Source organism: Delphinus delphis, chromosome 2 (assembly GCF_949987515.2).
Source record: "Delphinus delphis chromosome 2, mDelDel1.2, whole genome shotgun sequence".
NCBI classification, from domain to species: Eukaryota; Metazoa; Chordata; class Mammalia; order Artiodactyla; family Delphinidae; genus Delphinus; species Delphinus delphis.
The window spans coordinates 129587662-129612503 of record NC_082684.1 but is presented as its reverse complement, the minus strand read 5'-3'; the positions used below and the strand labels follow the sequence as shown (position 1 = coordinate 129612503).

Below are 24842 nucleotides of genomic sequence, written 5' to 3'. Positions count from 1 at the left end.
GGCTTAGCTGGAACTGGGAGCTTGATCCCAGGCATAGCCCCGAAGCACCAGGACTCCACCAAACAACACTGCCACGCACTTGTGCTGGATACAATGGCCTCCTCTGGACACCCCAGCTTCTGCCCTGGTTTACAGGGGCCTGGCCCAGCCGTGCCCAGTGAGCCTCCAGGATGCTCCGCCTCTCTCTCCTTTGACTCTTGCTGTCTGTGGACAGCACTGTCACAGAGCAGCTCTCTGGCCCCATTCAAGAGGTCGGGTGTTTTCATCTCTGACCTTGACCTTTTACGTGTTGTCCCAGTTTTAGGAGTGAAGGATGGAGAGATGTGACCCCTTGCCCTGGGAGTAAAGGAAAAAGCAATATGCTTTGGTGGTTATGACCACAGGCTTTGGAGCCAGCAGATCTGCATTCGGATCCCAACTCTGTTGCTTCAAAGTTTGGACAAGTCCCTTCATTTCTCAGAGCATCTGTTTCCTCTTCTCTAAAATGGAGTAAAAACAGTAACTCCTGGGGCTGTGAGTGTGAGGATGAAATGAGACAGTGAGGTAAACTCTGGGCACAGCGCCTGGCACAAAGTAAGAGCTCACTCATCGTTAGCAGGGTGTGAAGATGTGGAGGTGATGCATGGCGGCAACACCAGGGTATTTATCAGATGAGCGCTCAGGCCCACAAAGGGCTCACGCAGCAGGAGCATCAGTTGAGGGCCTTGTAGGAAAAAGAAGGCGTTCAAATTCCGTCATTTGAGGGGAATTTATTAGAGGCGCTATTTGCAAAGTTGAGAGTGATGTTTAGGAAAAACAAAAGGGACAGTGTAGTCCCCTGGGGGCTAGTAAGTGAGAGGAGCCGTCACTGTCTCTTAGACCTGAACAGGCAAGAGGGGGAACGATGACCTGGAGGGGCAGCTGTATGGAGAGTGCTGCCTGCTAGGCAGGGTGGCCCTGGGGACAGGGACCAGCCAGCCCAGAGAACCAGTCAGGAGGACCTTCCTAGCTCCCTGATGGCCCTCCCGTAAACCCAACCCAAACAGAACCCCCTGAAGTGGCCACATGGGTCAGCCTCCTGGGCACAGCGCAGGGTGGAGAAGAGGGAGAATGCATGTACGGTACAGATGGGAGCCGCCCAGCACCATAGGTGACGGGAGAGGACCCTCCTGCCACACTCACCTGCTCCCCAGTTGGAGCATTCTCAGAGGAAGCCGGTGGCCCTGTCCTTGGGCTGCCGTCCGGAGCCCGTGCTCCGCAACGGGAGAGGCCACAACAGTGAGAGGCCCGCGTACTGCAAAAATAAAATAAAATAAAATAAAAGAACTGCCTTGGCTGACAATTGCCAATAACTTGGGGAAGGGCAGGCACTTGACCTCAGGTTTATTTCCTATCGGGAGTGAACTCACAAACACAGGCACAGGCAGGTGTTACCGTGGACAGAGGACTGTTCAGAGCAGGAGAGAAGGGGGCTTCCTGGATGAAATGTCTTGAGCTGGACCCTGAGGATAAATTGGATTTAGGTAGGAGGGGAGAAGAGATTTCTGGCGAGGGGGCTGCCTGGAGAAAGGTGGCTGTGGGCATGGTCTTGGAAGCTGGGAACAGAGTGGGTCTGGGGAAGAGAAGAGGGAGGCTGGGATATCTGAGGTGGGGGTGAAGGCTCAGGCGCTGGGGGGAGACTGCACCCTGCAGACATTTCTCACTTTTCTGGCCCATTTCTTCTGGGGACAACCTGCCAAGTCCAAGGTTGTTTAGCAGGGAAAAGAGCGAGCATTTCTGGAGAACTTAAATGAGTATCAGCACTAAGGGCTTGACCGGCATTGTCTCTTTCAGTCCTCAAAGCTGCCTGGTTTCCCCACTGTATAAAGAAGGGAACCAAAGCTCAGAGAGGGTTAGTATGTGAACCAAGATCACACAGCTATTGGCTGCTATTTGCTACAAAAATCACACTAAATTTCCACCTCATCTATCCCTTCCCTTTCCCAGAAGCCCAATTCAACTGCCCAAAAGAAATGGAGAGAAAGTGATGGGGGTGGGGAAGTGGTGATGAAAGAATGGGGGAGGTGGAGGGGTAGGCTCTTCCTGCCGCCCAGCAAGCCCAGTGCAAAGCCAGCGGAAGAAGCAGGACCCCTCCTTCCCCAAGAGCCAGCCTCAGATCCAGTGTGCAGTGACTGTGGGCTCCCTAATGGCTGTGTTTAACCCCTGGCCCTACCAAATGATACAGCACCAAGTGTTCTCTCCTGAGGGGAGGGGTCGGGTAGGGTTACTTATTAGCCGTGAGATCAATCATTACCTGCTTCCCCTAACAGTGGAATCTCCTTGAGTCATCAGAGCTTGGGGCTGGTCCCCTGGGCAGGGGAGCAGAAGGTCTTCTGGACATTTGGGGAGCAGGCTCATTTCCCTTGGCTGGGGGAGGCGGAGTTCCCCTTACTGGGAAAGGGCCATGAGGCAGGTAGAACAGCGTGCGCGGGAGGGGGGATGGGGTTCGTATGTTGTTAGGTAGGAGAGCCACATCCAGTCCCCAGGCTGATGGCCGTCTCACTGGTGAGGAGTAAGCGGTTCTGGAGGGAAGGTTAGTGTAGCACAGGAGTGAGTGTCCCAGGGGCCCTTGGTCCAGGGAGCCGGGCAGCCAGCGAGTGAGGCGGTGGGAAGGCCCTCTTTCCGTTGGCTGCTGAGTGTGCAGGGCTCAGGGCTCACTAGGGCTCTGGAGCCAGACGGCCTGGAACCAGTGCCCAATTGCATTATCTTCTTCCCAGGCAGGAAGGCCGACGGGCTGGGAGCTGCAGCTGCAGAAAGCTCAGATGCCAGCGGGGAGCTGCAGGGCAGGGCAGGCAAGGCAGTTAGGGTGCAGGATTTAAGGAGGTGTGGCGGCAGGCGCTTGGGACTGAGTGGAAGGGGGAGGCACTCTAGGGAGACTGGGGAACCACCCACTGAGGCCTTCTCCACGCATGCTCGATTGTGACAGTGTCGGCCCAGGCCTGGGAGGGGAGAAACCTGGAAGTGGGACTCACAGCGTGCATCCCCAACCATCTGGGTGACCTTGGCTGGTGACCTTTCAGTTCTAATCAAAGGTGAGTCCTCAGCTTTTCTGCTGCCAGGGTGGGCCTGCTCTTGGCCCCCAAACCAAGGAAAATGGGAAGAACCCTCCGTATGGTGTCTGAAGCAGCTGGCAAAAGAATGGGGCAGGCCACAGGGGTCTTCCAGACATCTCTCAACCCCACCCCGTATCGATCATCCTTTGAGGCCAGTTCACACCTCGTCTCCCCATGGAGCAGACTCCACCCCCATGCCAAGGGCCAGTCACTCCTCTTTCTGCCATCTCATGGTGGCAGAACTGTGCCCGCATGTGGTAAGTGCTCAAAAAAAAAAAAAGAGTCGTTATTTATGTAATCATTTCTTGTGAAGCTCAGAATTGGATCAGTCATAATCTTTGGTCCATACTCTAGAACAATTGTTGACCCGTACATAGCCCTCTTTAGTTATTTATCATTTATTTTCAATAATATAATGAACACCTCTTAACTGACCACCCAGTCTAAGGGGACAACGTTACAATACCACATCTACTTATTTCCCGTTCTCTCCCCCATCTTCCCACACACCCTCCAAGAGGAAACCATTCTCCTGAACTTTGTGTTTATTACTATTATACAAACAGAAGGCTAAAGGCATCCAAAGAGGCAGGATGCCGGCAGGTTCACTAACAGAAATAGCTGTTTTTCCAACCAAGCTGCAACTTCCTTGCAGGCAGTGTCTGGGTCTCCTCCTTTCCGGCACTGTGGTCAGCATGTGACCGGGCACACAGGACCACTGGTGAATCTTGGTTGATGGGCTGTTTGGGGTACCCAGAGCAGGAAGGATGAGGACTGAATGCCGGAGAGCAGGCAGGACACAACCCCAGGAATAGGAGGAAGGGCTTCGGACTCCCCCGCCACTGCACCTGACAGGTGTCTGTGTGACTTCTGCCCTGCCCTGGGATCTCACACAGTGTTGCCCAGGTGACCCAAGTGAGTGGAAGAGCTCACTGCTTTTCCAGGTCTGGGCAGAGAGCGGTCCACCCCTATCTTTACCTTCTGGGGGTTCCAAGAGCCGATTGCCCAGCAGCTGACCCCTGCCCAGCTGGCCATGGCCCAGAGCCCACACATCACCTCCGCTCGCAGAATGTCTCCCTGCTGAGAAAGTGTTAGACACTTGCCCTCCTCCTTCCCCCTGCCCAGGTCCCAGAGCCGGTGTCTGGTACCCCTGAGCCCACACTGGTGCTCCATACTGTGCGCCACCCCCAAAGACCCCAAGGTACCCAGGCCAGCTGTCTGAGCAGGACTGATCACCCAGCAATACCAAGTACTGCTCCTCAAGATTGGCAAACAAGGCCAAACACTCCTGCCTGCAAGAGGATGGTATGGAAAAGAGAAAAAGCTGAGGCCTGGGGGCATGGGGCGTGCACCTGCATGAACTCATCTCTCCTTCAAAGTCCCTTATTTTGTTTGCTCCTGAATCATGACAGAAGCTTCCTTTCTCTGGGCCTCAGTTTTCACAGCTGTGAAATGGGGAAGGAGGTAGGCGCTGTGGCTCTTCCCGGTGGTGTCCTATACTCCTGGAACACATGGGCTCTGAAATGCGGTGTGCCTGCAGGTGTCATCAACTCAGTCTCGTGATTTCTGCCCATCTCCCTGTGACCCAGAGAGAAACGTAGCTTGAACTGGGTATATCACCACCCCCCACACACACACACACATACACAGCCTGGAAAGGAGTTTTTGTCCTCTTGTCGCTGGTATGTCACAGAGGCTCCGAGAGCCTATTGCGATCGCTCACCGTCATCCTCCAAGATCCTCCAGGAGATTCCCAGGTTGCTGCCCGGGCAGTGCCCATGCCCCACTGCTCCACCGTCTCCCAGCGCTGGCCCAGCCCTCTCCCCTGGCCACAAATGCTCCAATGTCTGGAGAGAAGGGATTTTTGTCTGTTTCCATCACTACTCTATTCCCAGTACTCAGAAGAGTGCCTGACATGTAATAGGTGCTTAATAGCAGTGACAGAGCAGCATGACCCTTACTTGTGCTAACTGGCAAGGCTGAACCCATGCCCTTCACTGTGTCACTTGCCAAAGGTACACAGGTAGTTGCTAACTAGGGAACACCCTCTTTGCAGTTACACCCTTAGGTCAAATAAAACAAACAGCTAAGGGTACCGAGACCCCAGTGTGGTTTCTACTTTATTACCCTTGACTTTGGTGTCTCTGGTTCCTTGTGTTCTCTACCCATAGCTGGCTCCTCCTCTTGACTCCACCCTCCTGCTTTAAGCCTCCTTCCAGAATGTCAGACACGTGGGACCAGGCACCCAGCCAGCCTGACCTGGGGGCCCTAAGCTGCCAGGTGGTTCCGGAGCTCATTCCCACCTGCCCACCCAACCGGATTCGGGGATCCAGGGAGGGTGCATGGGAGCCCTGAGAAGGAGCCAGATTTATTTTATTTGATTCATAGCTTTGGGAAACATTTTTGATAGCTGGGTAGAATCCCATATAAGGATGTTCATAATGTACATAATTACATGTCACATATTAATATCACATATTAGCATTTCTTTGTGAGTCCTCCATTCGTGTCTTTTTTGTTATGGTAATGTTTACAGGTTTCAGTGTTCTTTGTGTATGTATTAGGGATATCCATCCTTTTATATATACTGCAGATATTCCGTCCAATTTGTCTTTTTTTTTTAATGTGTTGTGGTGAATTTTGAAACATTATAGAAGTTGGCATGGATTTTTTTTTAAATAAATTTATTTATTTATTATTTTTTGGCTGCGTTGGGTCTTTGTTGCTGCGCGCGGCCTTCTCTAGTTGCAGCGAGCAGGGGCTACTCTTCATTGTGGTGCGCGGGCTTCTCATTGCGGTGGCTTCTCTTGTTGTGCGGCTCGGGCTCTAGGCACGCGGGCTTCAGTAGTTGTGGCACGTGGACTCAGTAGTTGTGGCGCGCAGGCTCTAGAGCGCAGGCTCAGTAGTTGTGGCCCACGGGCTTCGTGGCTCTGCGGCATGTGGGATCTTCCGGGACCAGGGCTGGAACCCGTGTCCCCTGCATTGGCAGGTGGATTCTTAACCCCTGCGCCACCAGGGAAGCCCCAGTATGGATTTTTTAATGTAATCATATCAATCCTTTTCTTTGTGATTTTTGACTTCTGTGTCCTTTTGAAAAGCCTCTACTTCTCCAGACACCACAACTCCTATTGTTAGTACCACGTGCTAGTACTAGCTACTCGGGTTATGAGCTTTAGAGTGTATACATCGGCCCAGAGAAAGCACATCCCATACAAAGAACGGCTGGTGAGAGAGGAGAGGAGAGACAGCAGGAAGTGGAGGTGGATGGACCCTGGTTCTATTTCCGGCTCTGTGCCTGTGAGCTAAGCTGTGTGCTTTGGTGCAAGGGCTTTTGTGTCCCTGAGCCTGTTTCCTCACCTATAGAAGGGCCTCACCATGGCCGTCATAGCTCCCGGGCAAGTTTAGATGCTGAAACGAGAAGGAACATGAGGGACCATTTTCAACTCGAAGCCCTGGTGATAGAGCTGAGGAAACAGAGGCCCCTGGAGTGAATTAGCCCAAATGACTATTCCCAGCCCAGTGCCCCCTCCTCTGGCCACCATCAGAGCCTCTCCAGTGGCATGGCTTTCAGATCCAGGGGCGTCCTGGAGGGTGGAACTTGGCTTCCTTGCTTCCCATGGCCTCCCAGATTGCCGGGCAGAGGAGTGGCCAGGGAAGGGTGGAGGAGACTGTCTTCTTCCATCTCTCCCTTCAGGAGAACCAATTTAAGTCCCTTCCCGATAGGCCATTAACTCCTTCACTGCTGGTGCAATCTTCCTACTCCCTCCCACCTTGTCCCCCCCCCCCAGCACACATATCCCCAAATGCCCTGAGTGATGGGCAGTCACAGGTCCTTCAGGACATCTGCTGGCTAATCCTGGCTTATTGAGGGCAAGGCAGGCTGTCTGGAGGGTAAGACGTTGGAATTAGCAACTTCTGAGCCTTCCCACATGCCAGGCCCCAGTGGAGCAGCTGAGAGAGCTGTGCTTTGGAATCATAACCCTACCCTGCCAGTACCGGCTGAGTGGCCTTGGGCGGTGGTAAACCAGCTAAACCTCTGCCTAGAAATACTGCCCACTGATTTCCGCACCCTAGCAGTGCTGCATGAGTCAACAGGGAGCAAACCAGTGGTGTGTAAGTATCCAGCTCTGCTCCTGGCCTGCAGGAGGTGTCTTCAGGGGAAGTGAATTCCCTTCCTCGGGCTCATGTCACCCCTACAGATGGGTTTGTAGGACCTCATACTTAGTTTCGTCATCACCCACAGTTCACTGCCCCACATGTAACCCAGCCTGTACATTTTCTGTTCCCTGAAGTCTCCAGTGTGGGCCTGGGAAGGGCGGGGCGTGGAGAGGACATCAGTCCTGACGCCGGCACACGTCTGAGGGAAGCCTGCAGATTCCCATCCAGACATAGGCAGGAAAGAGGGGAAGGCAGAAAAGTTGGCCCACTGTCCCCCCTCAAGGCCTCCTACTTGGCCCCAGGCCTCCCTGGCCCTGGGCCCAGCCTGCCCAGTGCACACACGCCTGCAGGCCTCCCCAGGAGGCGCCAGCCCGGCAGCGGGCCTCACGCCCAAAGGTGAAGCATGAGCAGCTCTTGTCAAACCCCCTGCAAGCTTTATGTCCCAGACAGTTGTCCCAGAGGGGAGGCACAGAGGACATAGAGGGTGCAGAGGACGCAGAGGACGTAGGTGAGGCACCACTCATGGCCTGGTCTGCCAAATGCCTGGCTGGACTTGGGGCTGCCAGGGAGTCACTGAGAGCCTTTGGGCAACTGCCATGCTGCTGGGCCCTCACTTCTGGGGCCCTAGGGTGCTCATCACAGCAATCAGGGGGCTGGAGCTACCATCTGAGGCAGTTCCTGGGAATCTGGGAGTGGGAGGGACATTAGTCACCTCTCCTGACCTCACTGCAAGAACCTCAGGCCAGTTATTAGGAAGGCTGAATTACAAACCGTTCCAGATATCCCCACTGACCAGGTGGGAAAATTAAGGCTCAGAGAGGTCACCTAGAGAGTTGGGGGCATAGCCGGGCTGAAACCTAGGTCTCTCGACCCCTAGGCTGCTAGTCCTGCTCCTATATCACCAAACCAGATCAAACCTGCTGGGGAGTGAGTGGGTTACGGGGTGTGCAGTGAGGGTAGAACACTGATCTATGAGGGTAGGGGGTGGCTTTGTGGCTGCTTCTCCTTCTTTCCTCCTCCACCTGGCAGGCATTCCTTCTGAGTACTGACCTCCCTCCCCCTCCTCCCGCCCTGGCCTGGCAGAGGAACAGGGGAGGAGGGGGCAGCTTTCAACACCTCTGCAGATGGCGATGGCTTCTGCTGAGTCCTGGGTTGGGGGAGGGGCTCCTCAGCCAGAGGAAGGGAAGGAGAGTCTCTGCAGGGCTGTCACTTCTGGGGCTGGGGAGGGGGGTGATGTTCTCACCTCCTAATTAGTCATCTTGTTAGGCAAGGACCACAGCCTGTACCAGGAAGGTCTTTCTGAGAAAGAGTCAGACGTGCAGGAAGTGAAGGAACAAGCCGCAGAGATGGACATGTAGGGAAGAGCAGTCCAGGCAGAAGGGTCAGCCAGGGCAAAGGCTGGGAGGCAAGAGCCAGCTTGGTGGTTGCGAGAAACCACTAGAAGGCCAGTGTGGCTGGAGTGAGTGGGCAAGGGGCCCAGAGATGAGACGAGGTCAGCTTCCTGGAGCAGAGTGTATCGTCCTTACAGGCCACAGTGAGGCTCTGTGTGAAACAAGGAGCTACTGCTGCCGGATTTTGAGCAGAGAAGTGATGTGGTCTGGTTGAAATTTGTAGAGGATCACTCCGGCTGTTCTGTGAGATGGGGCAGGGCAGAGGGAGGGCCAGAGCAAACAGAGACGAGAAAGCAATGAGAAGGCAAGTGCAGGAATTCCATGTCTTGAATCCAAGCGGAGATGGTGAGAAGAGGTCAGATTCTAGACATGGTGTGAAGGTAGAGCTGGCAGGAGATGCTGACAGACTGGAGTAGCGCAGGGAACTGCATGAAAGAACAACCATAAAAAGCTCTCCCCTTTGCCTCGGCCCGGAGGCTTCCCAGAGTCAGAAGCCAATGTGCCCGGGACCCCCAGGCTCAAAGGGGGAGAAGTGTATGGGGAACCTGGACCCTCACAGAGGAAGCAGGGCAACTTTCAGACGGTCTGGTGTAAGCACTCATCGTTCCATTGGGGAAACCGATTCTCAGAGCACAACTGGCTTAGGGTCCCGCCGTGGTGAGAGGTAGAGCTGGTTTAAAGCCAGCCCTCCAGACACTCAGTGCTCATCAGGACGGAGTCAGGGGACCCAGCCTGCTGGGGCTGCCACCAGCACAAAGCCTGCCTCGGACCAGGCCCTCCTCTTCTCTGGGCCTCTGTCTCACATGGTTCTCTATGGTCTCCGTGGACTCTTCCCGCTCTGAGGACTCCGCCACCCCTGCCACAGCCTGCCCTGAAATGCAGGACCGACAGGCCAAGCTTCCCAGATAAGAGGGTCAGCCCCCAGTGACGCCCTCCCCCAGGGCCCCATCTCCAACCTGAAGAGGTCCACTGCTTCTCCCCCAGGGCCAGGAGGGCCTCTCACATCAGCTGGTGCTGATTAATCAGCGGGAGGGACAGAAGGTGGGGGGGTGGCCTCCTGCCAGATGACGCTTAACCTGGGTCAACTGTGTCAACCCCCCGGGACTGGGAATGAGAGCCAGGCAGCCAGTGCCGAGGGAGGACAGGACACCTCAACCTCAGCAGCCCCACGTCCATACCCTGACTCTGCTACCCTCCCTGGATTCCCCACTGCCTCCGGAGTCCAACTGAGCCTGCCCCGGGCCTTGGTAAGCTCCCTCCCTTTCCCACTTCGCTGTCTTGGTTCAGGGTTCTGCTTTCCAGCGTGTGAATCCACAAGATGCTGAGCTGTTGAGCTCCTGCACGTATGTCTGCTTGGGGCAAGCGGCCTAGGAGGCCCCGTGTGCAGGCAGGCAGCTCTCCTCCTTCCTGGTCCGCAGGGTTTTCTGGGTAGACGAGGGATGAGGCATCTGGGAAAGACACATTCATTCCTCCCTACTTAATGCTTTGGGTGACTCCATGGATGTGGAGAGGCTTTGTAAACTGTAAAGCGCTGTGCACAGGAGGGACCTGAAGTGACAGCTGGCCTGGGGTGAGGTTGCAGGAGCAAAGAGGGCCAATTGCTAGAACCTCAAAAGTAGGGCAGGATTTAGAAATTACAGGCAAGGATACCAGCAAAAGCAAAGGCTTAGAGGTGGGACTGGACTGGAAAGGTGAAGTGGCCTGTCTCATTCTGCAGGAAGTGATAGATTCAGGACTGGAGGAAGCAAGAGGGAGACAGACACGTGGAGTGTGGGACAGAGGTAGGGAGAAAACAGGGTCAAAGGTGACTGCCCCTGTAGTTCCAGACTGGCTGTGGGGCTGACAGAGGGAAACAGCCACTCGGAGGGGAACCGAGAGGGGGCTAGAGTTATAGGGAGGCAGTAAAGGGAGGTGAGCACACTGGAAGCGGTGCTCAGCCTTGGCTTTCCCCACGGGTCACCGAGGGCCCAGAGGAGCCCATGAATACCTCCCAGAATGTGGACTCTGTCATCAGCCACCTGTCTCCCTCCGGTAAGGAGGTCATCCCAGTCATTCTCCATGGGGCCACCAACCTTCCTGCCTCTAAGGATGGCTCTGAGCCATGGCCCTATGTGGTAGTGCAAGCAGCTGGCTGAGAGTGAGGGCAGGGGATGGTGTCCAAGCTGGAGCAGAAACCAGGGTACGGATATTTGGAATATGAGCACCCAAAGGGCTGGGGAAGGAGGGAAGAGCCACTCCGTGATCCCACAACCAGCTGACCAGTGTTTGGCCACAAATCGGCCTCAGTGGGGCAGGGCCCCTGGATGCAGAGGCCTGGGCTGGACTCAGTGGGAGGTGATGGTCAAAGGAAAGAGAAGGACTAAGGGCTGCTCTCCCAGCCTCTGAGTGCCCCAGCCTACCATGCCCAGTCCTGGGGTAGGATCCTCCTCCTTGGCCCCCACCACTTCTCCGGTCATTTCTATTACAGGTGCTTCCCTAGTTCCTTCTGATCCTTTAATGCACGCTCCCCTCCAACCAGCCGGAGTCAGGGTACACACTTGTCACAGCCCGGTATCCAAGCGAGGCCTGCCATGCCATGTCCACATCCCCCTTCATGGGCCTCACTTCTCCTGGAAGGGTATCGGGGTGACAGTCTCCATCCAGCCAAGCTTCTGTATGGATGTTGGATATCTACTCAGTCTTGATTATAAAGCCCTGTGCAGTAATCCCCTCCCATGAGCTTGCCATCCCTTAGCCCCTTCTGTAGACACTGGGAGCCACTGGGGCCTCCCCACCAAGCTACCTACCCCTCCCCATCTCTACCAATACCAGCAGCATTCAGTGCCTGCCTACAGGCTTTGCCCACATTTTCTTTTGGGGAGTGCCTACGCCAACATCTGCCAAAATCCACTTTCAAAGCCTTGTTGCGATCCTCCTCCTCCAGGCGCCCGTCCAAGCTGAGCTCTCTCTCCTTTGGAGACGGACAGCAGTGGCAACACTGGTCTGACGTACTTTATATAAATGAAGTTATGTGCTGCTCCTCTGTCCCCTAAACTGGGGCTCCCATGGACAGATCCCATGTCTCCCTCTCCATTTCCCCAACAATATGCCCGGTATAGGCCTGAGCACACTTAGGGGTCAAGGAGCACTGAGGCAAACACCCCAGGTTACTATGACAACAACCCCTCCCCAACACACACACACACACAGTGAAAGTGGGATAGATGAGGTGCTGGAGCCCAACAGGTGAAACGCTTGTCTCCAAAGCCCCATTTCCCCTGCCCAGCTCCTCGGCCCTCCCCTCCCCCGACTCCATTTCCGTGGTGAAGAAGGACAGGTGGCTGAGAGCAGGCTTGGCAGGGAGCTCGCCTTCTCCCCTCAGCTATTTCCATAAACCAATTATCGCCGATCATCTCGGGAGATTGAGGCCCCGCCTATCACCAATCCAGCTTGGGCGGTGGGGCGGGGAGTTGGGCGGCCCCTGGCTTCTCGACAGAGCCACCGCGACCTGCGCCATCACCCGGTTGCCATGGGAACGCGCAGCGGGAGCCAAGCCGCGGAGCCTGGGTGAGGGGTGTGGAGGGGTTGGTGCATCCGTGCACCCATCTCCACCCAGAGAGGGGGCAGGGAGCAGGGCCTAGGCGAGCCTGCAGCCTGCGTTCCAGGGCTCCGGGCGGCTGAGCTGCCACCAGCCGAGGAGGTGCTAATGAGATGCAAATGAAAGCAGAAGGGAGGGCTTCTGAGAAAGAAGGCCCAGCTGTCAGGACCTGAAAAGGGCTTTCAGTGCGAGCCCCCCGCCCGAGGCAGGAACCCCAGAGGGAGGACCGAGACCCTCAGAAGCCCTAACCCCTGGAAAGGATATGATATCCGCCCCTCCACCATGTCTGATTCCAAAGACACAGTAACAGAGCATATAATAGGCATGAGCAAATCCACCAAAGTTTTCATTTTTCTCACAATGAATATTTCAATGCTCAAAATATATATTATATACTATATATATTAAATACTATTAAATCATATGACATGATATATATTGAATATATATAATTTTATAGTCTTTCAAGCATTTTTTTCTCATCTTTTTGTTGCCTGTGTTTTGGTGCCCTCAGCTCGGTCTCCTGGCTTCGTTTCCTACTTTCTTCCATCCCATTTGTCTCACCTCAGACTGGGAATGGGGTCCTGGAGGTTCTTGTCTCTGCCGAGCTCCCTCCTCCTCTCTGGGGTGTTGCATCCTCAGCAGGCAGGCCCATTGTGGGGCCCCAAGGTGGGGGAGGGTTGAAGCACAGGCCCGAGAGTGCCCCAAAGCCACTTACTCAACCCATTAGTGAGGAGCAGAATACGGTTCAGGTCCAAGATGGGGCCTCCCTAGTTTGGGGTGTAGCCACTTCCCTCCACCATGCAGGCTCTAGCCTTGAGCCGATCTAGTAATAGGGTGTGTCCTCCAGTGGCGACTATGACAGACCAACAGGTCCACTTGGCTCATCTTGTGGTCGGTTCTGCCTCTTTCCAGCTAAGCCATTGACTTGCTTCCAGCCTGACCCCACTTCTCCACTGAAATAGCCGTCTCTGAAGTCACCAGAGATCATCATGCCTAGTTCTCCTTCCAATGGGTATCTCATCTTTCACGGTCTCTCTGGCATTAACCCCTCATGACCACCGATTGTGTTGGCGGGCCTTGCTGTTCTTGGCTTCCAAGATGCCCTACTCTTATATTCTTCTATGTGTACCTCTTCAACACTTCTACCTGGAATTAGATGTCGGCCTGTCGCAGGTTTCAACCCTAGGTCTCTCTTATTTCTCTATCCTCTCTCTTCGTGTGAGCTCATCTGCATCCTGGCATCAGTAATCACATTCTTTTGCCCCCATCCAATCCATTGCCAAGTCGTGTCAGTTCCTCTCCGATCTTGAATTTATCCACTTCTCTCTGCTGGCTCCACCGCCTTAGGTTACTGCACTGTTCTGCTCTTGGTACATCTAATATTGCCCCTCTTCAAACCCCGTTCAAAGGCAGGTTACCATTCGATGCTGTGATGCCATAGTACCAGAGGAACCCACTCTTTGAACCCTTCACATTGCTCTCAGGGTTTGAGGATTCTACGCCCAGTACGGTTGGGTCTTTGTCAGCGCCTCCAGCTCCCCAGCAGCATGACCCCACCTCCCTCTCTCTGCTCCAGCCACACCCGATGGACAAACATCTCTCAATGCTCTGAGCAGACCCTCTTCCCTCCCACCCCAGGCCTTTGCACTCTCCCTCCCCCAGAACATTCTCTCTTCCCCTCCCCTCTTCGGATCTCAGCTCAGTCATCACCTCCTCAAGGAAGCCCTCCCGACCTCCCAGATCAGGCCTAATCCTCCCGCATTACATGCCTCCATGGGACTGTGTACTTCTCCAGTGTTGCAGCTTCAGTTTCACGTGTTTCATGGGCTTTGATGTGATTCTTGGCTTATTCTTCATCAGTGCCTCATCCCATTGTCCCCCGCTAGTTCCTCGAGCAACCACCAGGTCTGTTTCCTTCACCATCCTATCCCTACTTTCAACACGGACTCTGAAACATAGGAAGTTCTCAATTAATAATTGTTGAATGAATGAATACACAGATGAATGAATGAATCTGGTCATGTTTTGAGCGTGCTCTGTGACTTTGGGAAAGTTACTTTACCTTTTGATGCTGAATACCTCACCTGGGAACCTGTCCCAAGAGATGGTGGAGCCAGACCACCATCTGGGAGATGCTGACAGGTCTAATATCACACAGGGAGAGGGGGTATCCTTAGTAAGAGTCACAGTGGGCACGTGAGACCTAGCAGAAGAAACCACATGTCAGTGGAGAGAAGCCAGAATGGAATCAGGAAAACCCAGAGTCTGGCCCACAGCCCCTGATTCCCTGTGTGACCTCAGGGGAGTCGCTGCCCCTCTCTGAGTCTTGGCCTTCCCATGGCCAGGATATAAGACTTGGCCTCCACGCTGTCCCAGGCTTGCCGGGCTGGTCTGTGCTCTGGCCTGGGAAACGGACTCAGTTCCTTAGAGGCAACAAGAGCCCCAGGTGTACTGCCCAACAGATTCCACATCCAGGTCTGCTGGGTCAGTGGTCAGGCCCAGGGTCTCCCCTGAGTGGTCTGGGCCTGGCTCAAGGCTCTGGGGCCTGAGAAGTGCCCAGCACCTGCCCCCCAGCTTGGCACAGAGAGACCTGTCTGTCAGAGCACAGCAGGGATCAGGAAGGCAATGGTCCTGACAGGTGGGGAGTACCCCAGCAGGCAGAGTGTGGAGACGGGGCCAGCCAGGAGGCGGCCTGTGGGCTTCTGACCCTTGGCCAAAGGCTGGATGGCCGGGCTGCCAGCTGGCAGCTTCTTCTCTGACTGCCTGCTGCCCAGAGCTAATGAGCAGGGACAGAGCAAGTACTGGGAGGGGAAGGGCTGCTTCCCTTCTTGGATAAGCCTGAGAGCCCTGACCCTGGCCCCAGACTGAGCCTGACCCTGGTGACTAACTGAAGAAGATATTGAAAGTAGGGCAGTTTCGTCAGAGGTCCTAGTAAGAAAGGAACGTTAAGTGTGTGAGTGTGTGCGTGATATCATTTAATCATCAGTCCGTCCCATGAACTAGGTAACATTGTCCTCATTTTTTACATGCAGTTACTAAGGCTCAGAGCATTTTTGTGACTTGCCCAAAGTCACAGAACTAGTGGGTACCCAATCCAAGATCCAGGATTCCCAAATCAAAAGCTCTTTCCACCTCACTCTCCGCCTCGATCTTTACGTAGCTGTTGCCCTTGGAAGGGGATGTTGGCATCAGGGTCCTAACCCAGACTTGCAGAGACGATCCAGTGACCAGTCTAAAGACCGCTCCTGGGACCTGCCTGCTCACACTTTCCCTTGTTTGGCTGTGGACCTTGGCCAAGGGCCCCAGAGGGCAGGAATTTGGGCGAAGTAGGTGGAGGTCCGGTATGAACCACAGGTGACCTGGGAGATTGTCTCAGCAGCCAGAGGGTTGGACTTGCAAAAATAACAATAACACTCACAGTGACAGTGGTCATGGGACGGCACCGGGAGTAAAAAGCAGCCCCCGTTTGCTGCTGAGTCCCACACCGAGCTCACTCAGAGCGTGGGTCTCCAGGCACTCTGGCTCTAATAAAGCAGGCCTGGGAGGCAGGTTGCATTAGCCCCATGTGATACCCAAGGAGGCCAAGGCCCAGGGCAGTGAAGGGACTTGACGAAGTTCACATGGATGGCCAGTGGGAGTGGAGCAGATGAAGATGACTGTCCCCATCTTGACAACCGGCCACTTGCTCTGGCAGAGGCCAAGCCTCCTTCCTTCCCAGCAGGATGCCTGTGGGAGGAGTCACGTGGTAGAGAAGGCCCTGAGAATCCTGGGTCTTATCTTCCATGCAGGGCCTCCTGCCTACGGCGTGGCCTGACCTACCTGCACCTGTTCCAAATGATGGCAGTCCCTTGAGGCTCAGAGCCTCAGAATTTTTGTTCAGTGAGAACATCCCCATGTCCCAGGACTGTAAACACAGCTGTCATCAGCGCTTAAAAGGAGGCTGGCCCGAGACCCCCAGCCAGACTGAAGCCGCAGGATTCTTTCCAGATGTTCCCCCATCCCCTCTGCCAAGGGCCCGTGAGGTCTTCTCATGCCGAAACATTTATTCAAGCCCCCAAAGCCTGAGCTCTCCCCGAGGACTGCTGGAATCCTGGAGGAGCAGCCCGAAAGGACAATGCTTACCAAAAGAAGCAAGTATTAGTGGGGAGATTTCAGGAAATGAGGCAAGCCAGTGGAGGCCTTCCTGCTGTCCTCATTGCATTAGACATGGGCTGTCTGGTTTGCTTATTTCTGAGCACGGACAAAGCCGCTGCTGACGGGGCTCCTCCTCCCTCCCGGGACACCATGAGCAACCAGGAGGCCTGGTGCCCCCTCCAGGCTCGGTCTGGCTTCGCTCTGCCCTTGCCTGGCCCCTACTGGCTTCAGGGTCACATGCCCCGTGGTCTAGCATCTATCGAAGAGGGAGGGACCCATTGGCCAGGGAGCCAGGGTTCGGGTTCCAATTCAGCTCCTTCTGCCCTTGTGCTCTCCCCATATCTGTCTGTTCCCAACCCTACACACACAATGAGATTCCACCAGAAGGAATGGCCAGGGATGGCACGGTCAGTGCCTTCAAGTCCCAAGCCAGTTAAAAAACACTGAAGTCAGCCGGGTGTATGATGCCGTAGAGAGCTGAATCCACTGGCAAACCCGAGGGCACTGGCTCATTGAGAGCAACCCCCAGGCACCCCTGCTGATTTCTGCCAAGGAGGGAGGAATGCAGGCTTGGGTTGTCGGTGCTCTCAATTTTTCAAGAGAAGTCAGAAATGCACATTGTTATGTGAAATCAACCAGTTTTTACGGCAGAACAAACACCTCTGCTCAGCTGGATCTGAGTCTCACCTCCCGTCTTCCCGTCCTGAACCCCTCAGCCTGCTCAGACTCAACCTCCACAGCCGGCTTCGCCGACTGTCCTCCTCTCCCAGGGGCCAGATACTGCCCCACGGCCGCTCAGCATTTATACGAGTCTGAGAGGCATCCCCCTTCTTGAAGCCCCTTCTTTCTTTGCTTCCAGGACACTCCCATCCTGATTCCCCCTTCTCTCTCTGCCCACTCCTCTGTGGGGTCCTTTCTCCCTGTACCCTGTGAATGCCCATGTTCCCGCTCAGTCCTCGACTCTCTCCTGCATCTCTGCTCTCCTGGGAGATCTCGCTCACCCCAGGCTACCCACCCCAACCCCTATTCTGAAGGTTCCAGATGTCTAGATCCAGCTCAGGCCTTTCTCCTAAGCTTCAGCCCCTGGACCCACTGGTGAGTGTACACTCCACCCCAGACTCAGTCTTCCCCAGACTGGCCTTCTCGTCCATCCAGAAACCTGTGCGTTACAGAGAGCGATCATTGGGGGGGAGCTGAGCTCAGAGATTGTTAAAGGATGAGCCTGCACGGTCAGTAGGCTGTACAGCCAGGACTCAGACCCACAACCCATGAGCCTGAGCGTTAATCCTGTCTGTCTGGCCCAGGAATGCTCCCAAGGCTGAGTGGTTTTCTCTCCGGGGAGGGCAGGCTGTGGCCTCCCCCTTCCCTGTTCCCACAAAGGTAGAGACAGGTGCGGTTCGCCCTGAGTGAGGGGAGGGAGTGGTGGTCCCCCATCAGCCCCTCTTCCTGCCCCGTCTCTCATTTTCTGACTTCCCAGGCAGCCCCAGGGCCTGTGGGGAGTGCCGTGCGCATGCTGTGTTCTGTGGACGTTCAAAGCAGGGCCTGGGGTAGGGGTGGGGGGGGCGCAGACCATGACTACAGCTGCGGGCAATCAGGATGGTCAGTGTGGCCAGGAGGAACAGACCCAGGATACAGCCACAGGGCCCCAGGCAGGGACATGGAGGCCAGGACCCAGGCTGGACCGAGGGTCTCAAGGGACCCCAGTCCCCACAGCTGGGCTCTGCTTTCCTCCATCTGAGGACATGCGTTTGGACTAGGATTTGGAATCTGAACCTTCCTCCCAGCCCAAGAGCTGCTTCCAGGGCGGTACTGATGAGCTGCCAGCGTTTAAAGCAGGGTCCCAGCAGTCTGGACTGGGGGCTGGCCTAACAGAGCTGGAGAGGAGGGACTACCTCAGTCTCCACGTGGTTTTCCAAGGGTCTGTCACCCCTCCCTTCACTCAGCAAACACTTGCTGGGTCCCGCTGTGCCCAGCCTGGGAGCTGGGAACAGCTACAGCAGTGACAAGGCAAATCCCTGTCCTCCAGGGGTTCACAGCCTAGTGGGAGGAGGGCAGTGGTGGTAGACACTACTCACATGTCCTATGCCCACAGTCTCCCAAGGCAGAAGGCAGCTGAGCAGGTTCCAGGCCCAGAACTTGGGTACCAGGACCCCTCAGGGAGGCTGTCTCTTGGAAGGGGGCAGGAGGTAGGGCTCTGCGTCTCAAGTCATTCTTCTGAGGTTGGGAAGTTCACCTGTATGTCTGCCCACATTCCTCCTGCTCTAAAGCTGCATCCATGAGAAAGGGGGTACTCAGAAGAGGGGATGTTCAGAGTGAACTATCAAGAAGAATTCCAAGTCATGGTGGATCTCACGGGGTTGTCCCACCCAGGGCTGTCCCTTGTCAAGGGGGCTGTCATTCCATCCCCTAGGGCTACGGTGTTGACGGACAGCTGACCCTCTCTCCTCCGCCTGAGGAGATGGCTCCCAGGTCCCCCCACCAAGCTAGGCCACAGGATAGGCCACAGCTAGATATTCCAAAGGCCGGCGGATGGCACAGGCAGGGGCCCTTCTTGGCCCCGTACCATCTCCTGCCTCAAGAGAGAAAAAGGGCTCTCTGGAAAACAAGGAAGTTCTCCTCTGGAGAGGATAAAGGATGTGATAGTGCCTGACAGACTGGGGCTTGAGTCTGACTTTGGACCAGTCACAAAGCTCTGTGGGCTCTGGTTTTCCCCTGGACCATATGGAAAGGCTATCCCTGCCCTGCTGCCTTTCTGAGATGCCATGCCTCCGCATGTTGACCAGAAGGGGCTCCCCTGAGAACAGCAGGACTATTTCAGATGATGTGTGGGAGCGTTCTGGGTTTTACAGAAAGATTTTTCCCTTTGCCAGAGTGCTGCTCTCAGAGTTCCTTGGAATGTGCCGTTTCTGATTTCTAGAGCAGTCCCCACTCCCTGCAGGAAAGTGCAGGGGAGGAGCCACGCCCGTGTGGTTGCGAGATGGCTGGCCTCCGGTTTACACCCCCGTCACACCTCAGTTCTCTAACTTGAGGCCCGCCTGTAGCGGTGTAGCACCATCAACAATCAGTGATGGTTCATTAGAGTCCAATTAATAAATGAAACCTAGGACGAGAGCCCATCACTTTGCTGAGAATAGCAGCCCCGCTCATGCCTTTAAGTGGCAGCCTCCCAAGAGCTCAAAACCCACAAGGACCAGATGCACTGGGGGCTGGGGAGAGGCAGTCATGGAGTGGGGAGTGCCATGGATGGGCTGCTGTCTGGTGAAGTGGGAGAGGCGAGAGAAGGGAGCTTCAGACCAGACACTCCCTGCCTCAGATCTCAGCTCCTCCTTCATGGAGCCTCAGGCCGCATCTTCTTGCCCAGCTATGCCCAGCTATCCTCTGGTCCTGTGACGGCCGGGGGTTTTCCCTCCTGCCTGTCTGGCCTCAGAGGATGACGCATTTGGGTGTGGAGAGAAGGGGCTGGAGAGGGAATGGGGTAAGGGAGGCCCACAAGCCTCGCTTTCCTCTCTCACTACTCCAACCCATGCTCCCAACCCACGGACCCTAGATGGGCCAGCCAGCCCCTCCCCAGAGCTGCCCATGAGCTCATGGCGCCTCTGAGCCTCAGGCTCTATCCTCCGATTGGGAAGGTCCTCCTTTCCAACTATTCAAACCCTGCTTCCTCCAGGAAACATTCCTTCCCTGGTCCAGCCCAGGCAGGGTCAGCAACACAAGAATCCAGCCTTTGACCAGCCCGTTCAGATGACCATCTCTGCAGAGGTCAACTCTCCCATTTTGTCCCTGTTGCACAAGGCTGGGCCTCTGGGGGAGGAGGAGGTCATGGGGTTTTTCTGTGCCTTCCAGGGATAGAGGTAGGCCTGTGACCTGGGAGTCTGGGTGCCTCTTAGACTTCAGCGGATGAGGGAGGCTGGCCTTCCTGGCTCAGAGACCTGCATGGAGGGTCCAGGTAGAACGGAATTGCCCTGCCTCCTCAGGACAGGATAAGGCCCAATCATGACACACCAGCATGTGGCCGGCAGGAATCTTTTTTTTTTTTTAACATCTTTATTGGAGTATAATTGCTTTACAATGGTGTGTTAGTTTCTGCTGTATAACAAAGTGAATCAGCTATACATATACATACATCCCCATATCTCTTCCCTCTTGCGTCTCCCTCCCTCCCACCCTCCCTATCCCACCCCACTAGGTGGTCACAAAGCACCGAGCTGATCCCTGTGCTAGGCCTGCAGGAATCTTAATCTGAACGTGTTCCCCCACCTCCCTCTAAGTTTCCCTGGGAGAGAGCAGCAGGGCTGTGGAGGACAGGTCAAAAGGTCACAAGACCTCTTGTTCTGCCACCCATCCACCTAAAGGTTCTGCCCTCCGTCATATCCTTCTCCATCTACCCAGCCACCTCTTTCCCCAGGGCTTCTGGGAATATCCCTCTGGTCTTTCAGGATTCAAGACCCTGCCCAGCCAGGACCCCAGCAGCCAGAACAGACCCAGATTGGGGTGCTCCCCTTTCCCATGATCTCCCAGGGGCTGCCCTGGGATTGGCACACAGGTGGCCTGCATCCTTCCAAAGCCCTGCCCAGGAGGAGGCCGGACCTTGACAGTTGTTCGTGCTCTGATGCTTTGAGGAATGTGGAAGACCAAGAGGACAGGCAGAGCAGGAGGTGGGCTTAGAGACCGTGGCGGCAGCTTGAGGGCTGGTAGACTGGGGACTGTGTACAGAGATTGGGTACAGTGTGGCACACAAACCTCTCTGGGGCATCCTGTGCATGTGTATGTTTGTGTATGTCCACACACATCCATGCATGCACATATGCGCTTGTAATGGGGGAGGGGAAAGAGAGGAGCGAGGGGAGACTTCCTGGACACAGGGACAGTGGCACACAGGTTCCACCCATGAGGTGTGTGCCCTAGGGGGCCTTCAGAGGACAGTGGAGGGTGGGGAGCACCTCAGAAGCCTGCCCTCTTTCTCCATCAACATCCCATGCGTTTCCAGTGCTCACCTCCACTCACAGCTGCAGCCCCTGGGAACCAGACAACATGTTCTCCTTAGTTCTGACCTCACAGAAGGAAAGCCCAGTCCTTCTCCCCTCCCACTCACAGCTGTGCTTGGGCCTGGCTGGAGTTTGTCAAACATACACACACCCCTCCAGTGCCCTGAGGGGTGGGCTGGGTTGAAGCGGGGGTCACACTTCCTGCACCTTTGGACCCAGGACTACCGCACTGTGCCTCTGAGCCCAAGCCCGGTTCCATCCTGGGGTGGCTGCCCTGCTCCCATGGCTGGAATAAGTCTGAGCCTCAGGACAGCGGGCAGCACCTGGCAGCTCCTCCCGGGCCCCTGCTAGAGCGAGGCCAGGGCTTTAGGGACAGGGAGGGAGGATCTCAGGCTTGCAGGCGGCTGTGTGGAGGCAGGTCCCAGAGAGGCCCCTTGGGCTCTGAGACTGCACTGGGAGACCCGAGCTCCATCAGAGGCCTGAGGGACCCTAGAACTCAGCTTCTCTTGTGCCAGCAGAGGGCACAGAATGGGGGCTGAGAGCAGGGTGTGAGCTGCTCCCCTTCTCCAATTCTGTGAGGAATCAGAGGCCCCTCTAGCTCTCGTTTCTAGAATAACATCAAGGCCCAGAGGAGTCAGCTGTGCCAAGAAAAGCCATTACTCTGACAGCCTCCCTCCACCTGCTAAAAGCTTCCTCTTTCCCCTGGGGCCTCACCCCTCCAGAGTTATTTCTTCTCTGCTCACCTAGCCCCCCCCCCCACCTCTGTGGTGTGTGTTGAGGGAAGTGCTTGCTTAACTCTTTCTATGCCTGAGCGAAGTCAGCACCAGCAGACTCCCTTAGCCTTGTCCATTGCCCTTCCCCGTCTCTTTCCACCTGGAATTCCTCCTGCCAGATGCCCAGGGGAGGGGACAAGGGGCTGAAGACATCAGGAGAGTGGAAGACAGGCTGGCAAGTTGGGGTCATGGGCTCCAACCTGAACTGTGTCACTGCACTGCTGTGACTTAAGTCCATCGCTCACCCCCGATTCTGTCCTCTCCTTGCACCGAGAAGCCCCCAGGGATGCAAATACCACGCGCCCTGCAGGAGCAAGCTTGCTGTTAGGGTGTGGAAGGTCTGACATCCTCCTCACATGCATCATTGCAAGCGTCTCCGCTTAGTGCTTCTGCCATTCCGCTGCTCTCCGCCCTCTGTCCTCTGTGGAGCCCAGTTCCTGCTTCCCAGAGGAAGGGAGTCATGGAGAAAGAACAGAGCAGGTGGAATGGGGGCTGGCGGGAGGCTGCTGAGAGCTCTGAGGCCTCTGACATTGGGGGCGGCTGGCAGAGGGGGAACCAGAGCAGAGTGGCAGGTGGAGGGGTCCAGGTCACACCCCTCAGTTAGCAGAGGTCACGGAGCCGGGAGGAAGGGGCCTGAAGAGCATCGGCAGGCTGGGCTCCACCACCCACCAGCCTCACTGCCTTGTTCTCTCCAGCCTGGCAGCCTCCCGCACAGCCCTGGGCCAGAGGGACCCGCTTTGCAGGTGTGGGGAAGTGATGGCTGTGTCTGGGTGGGCACCAAGTCTGGCGGGCTCCATCGCTCCAGCTCTCTGGGCAACACACCCCTTGTCACCTCAGCCCTCCCGCAGTGCATCCCTTTCCCCTTCACGCTGCCCTCAGTCAGGTGGCTTTGGACACACCCAGGTTGTTTTTGTTTGTTTGTTTTTTGCGGTACGAGGGCCTCTCCCGTTGCGGAGCACAGGCTCCGGACGCACAGGCTCAGCGGCCATGGCTCACGGGCCCAGCCGTCCCACGGCATGTGCGATCTTCCCGGACCAGGGCACGAACTCGTGTCCCCTGCATCGGCAGGCGGACTCTCAACCACTGCGCCACCAGGGAAGCCCTGCCCAGGTTGTTTTGTATCACAAATGAGGGAATAACATGAATGGGGGCCTTCTGTGTGCCAGAGCTTAACATGCTTTCTCCTCAGTCCTTATAACCAACCCTCGGAGGGAGGTACTACTTACAGAAGAGGAAACTGAGGCTCAGAGACAGGAGGGGACCTGGCCGGAAGAGAACTGTGGGCTGGAAACCAGTCAGTGTGACTCCAAAGCCTGTACTCTTTCTGGGTATTCTTTGCTGTGACTTACCTTGGTCACAGCAGCCAGAGACCCCCAGTTGCAGACCCAGAGTTGGGGATCAAGATAGGGAGACGCCAGACCTGGGGCAATTAAAATTATTATTATTATTACTACTACTACTATTATTATTATTAACACTCTCATGGTATCTAACAATGTCTCAGGTACTTCACACATATTAATTCACTTCATGCCCACAACAACCCTGCGTTACCGTCCCCATTTCACAGATGAAGGAGGTAAATCACAGCAAGGTTATGAACCTCGCCCAAAGTCACACAGCTACTTACGAGTTAGAGCTGGGATTTGGAACCCAAGTGGTCTAACTCCAGGGACCCCGTTGTCATCGTCACCATGTCATACTGCCTCTCAGCAGAGGGGAATCCTTAGTTGACCCCTGGAGTTTGAATACAGGACTCCCACAAGAATGGGTGTCCACAGGAGTAGGGCTGTAATGGTTAGAAGGAAAGATCCAGGCCACTCAAGTCAAGAGGAGAGAGGGAGCAGTGAGGGCCAGGGGGTCCCAGAGGGTTTCCTGGAAGAGAGGAACAAGCTGGGATGGGAAGGATCAAGGTTGGGGCTGCTAACACGTGGGACACATTGGGTCTGAGCTTCTGGGCCAGTTCGCCTGCCCCACGCTCTCTTTAGGGGCATCTGGGGGTGGGGGCCAAGGGCTGGTATGGACGCCATTTCTGCTGCCCACCCTGGGGTACCATTTGTCCACGATGCTTCTCCCTCGCGAGTGTGTGGTGCGGCTCCCCCTGCCAAGGCTCTCTGAGACGAGTCCTCACCCATGATTGCTGCAGTTAACGTAGCAGCACCGCTTACAGCCCTGATATAACAACCTCCTCAACAGAAGAAACATGAACTCTCTCACCGAACTGTTCGATGGCTCAGGATCTCGGGGACACATCCCAGACCCCTGGGGGATGTGCTGGGATGCAGAAGGCCCAAGCTCCCACCTCACCTGGGACAGCCTCACCCTGCAGGGCCTTGAAGGCTTGCAGGCCTGAAACCCCTCACCAGCCCCTGCCCTGCCCCGTGCCCCGCTCCACGTGCCCTGCCCGGGACCCTGCACGCAGGGCCGCAGAAGGCTGCTGCAGAAGATAGTGGCGCGTGTGTACCCCATTGAAAAGGTTCAGAGCCGGGTAGCTGGGCCAGAAGCTTGGGGAGATGAAAGTTAAAGGAGAGGTCAACCAGGTGGGCACTGCACAGCTGCCCTGCCCAGAGACCTCCTCCCACCAAACAGAACCTCGAGAAGAGAATCAACATGGGAGTCTGTGCACTCAGGCTGGGAAGCCCTGACCTGGCCGGGGGCGGGAAGTCAGACAGGCTAGGCGTCTCCCTCCTCTTCCACCCCCACCCTCATCCTCTGGTGCCTTGGTCACCCGGGCAGGCAGGGCAGCCGAG

General features: G+C 55.7%; 1 protein-coding gene across 1 annotated transcript in view; it reads left to right on the top strand.

The window, feature by feature from the left end:
- CCDC33 (coiled-coil domain containing 33) overlaps nucleotides 1-24842 on the top strand; it is a 119209-nt gene that overhangs the window by 15835 nt on the left and 78532 nt on the right. The window contains 1 exon segment of the mRNA XM_060002802.1: nucleotides 10585-10739. Coding sequence (XP_059858785.1) covers nucleotides 10585-10739 — 155 coding nt within the window.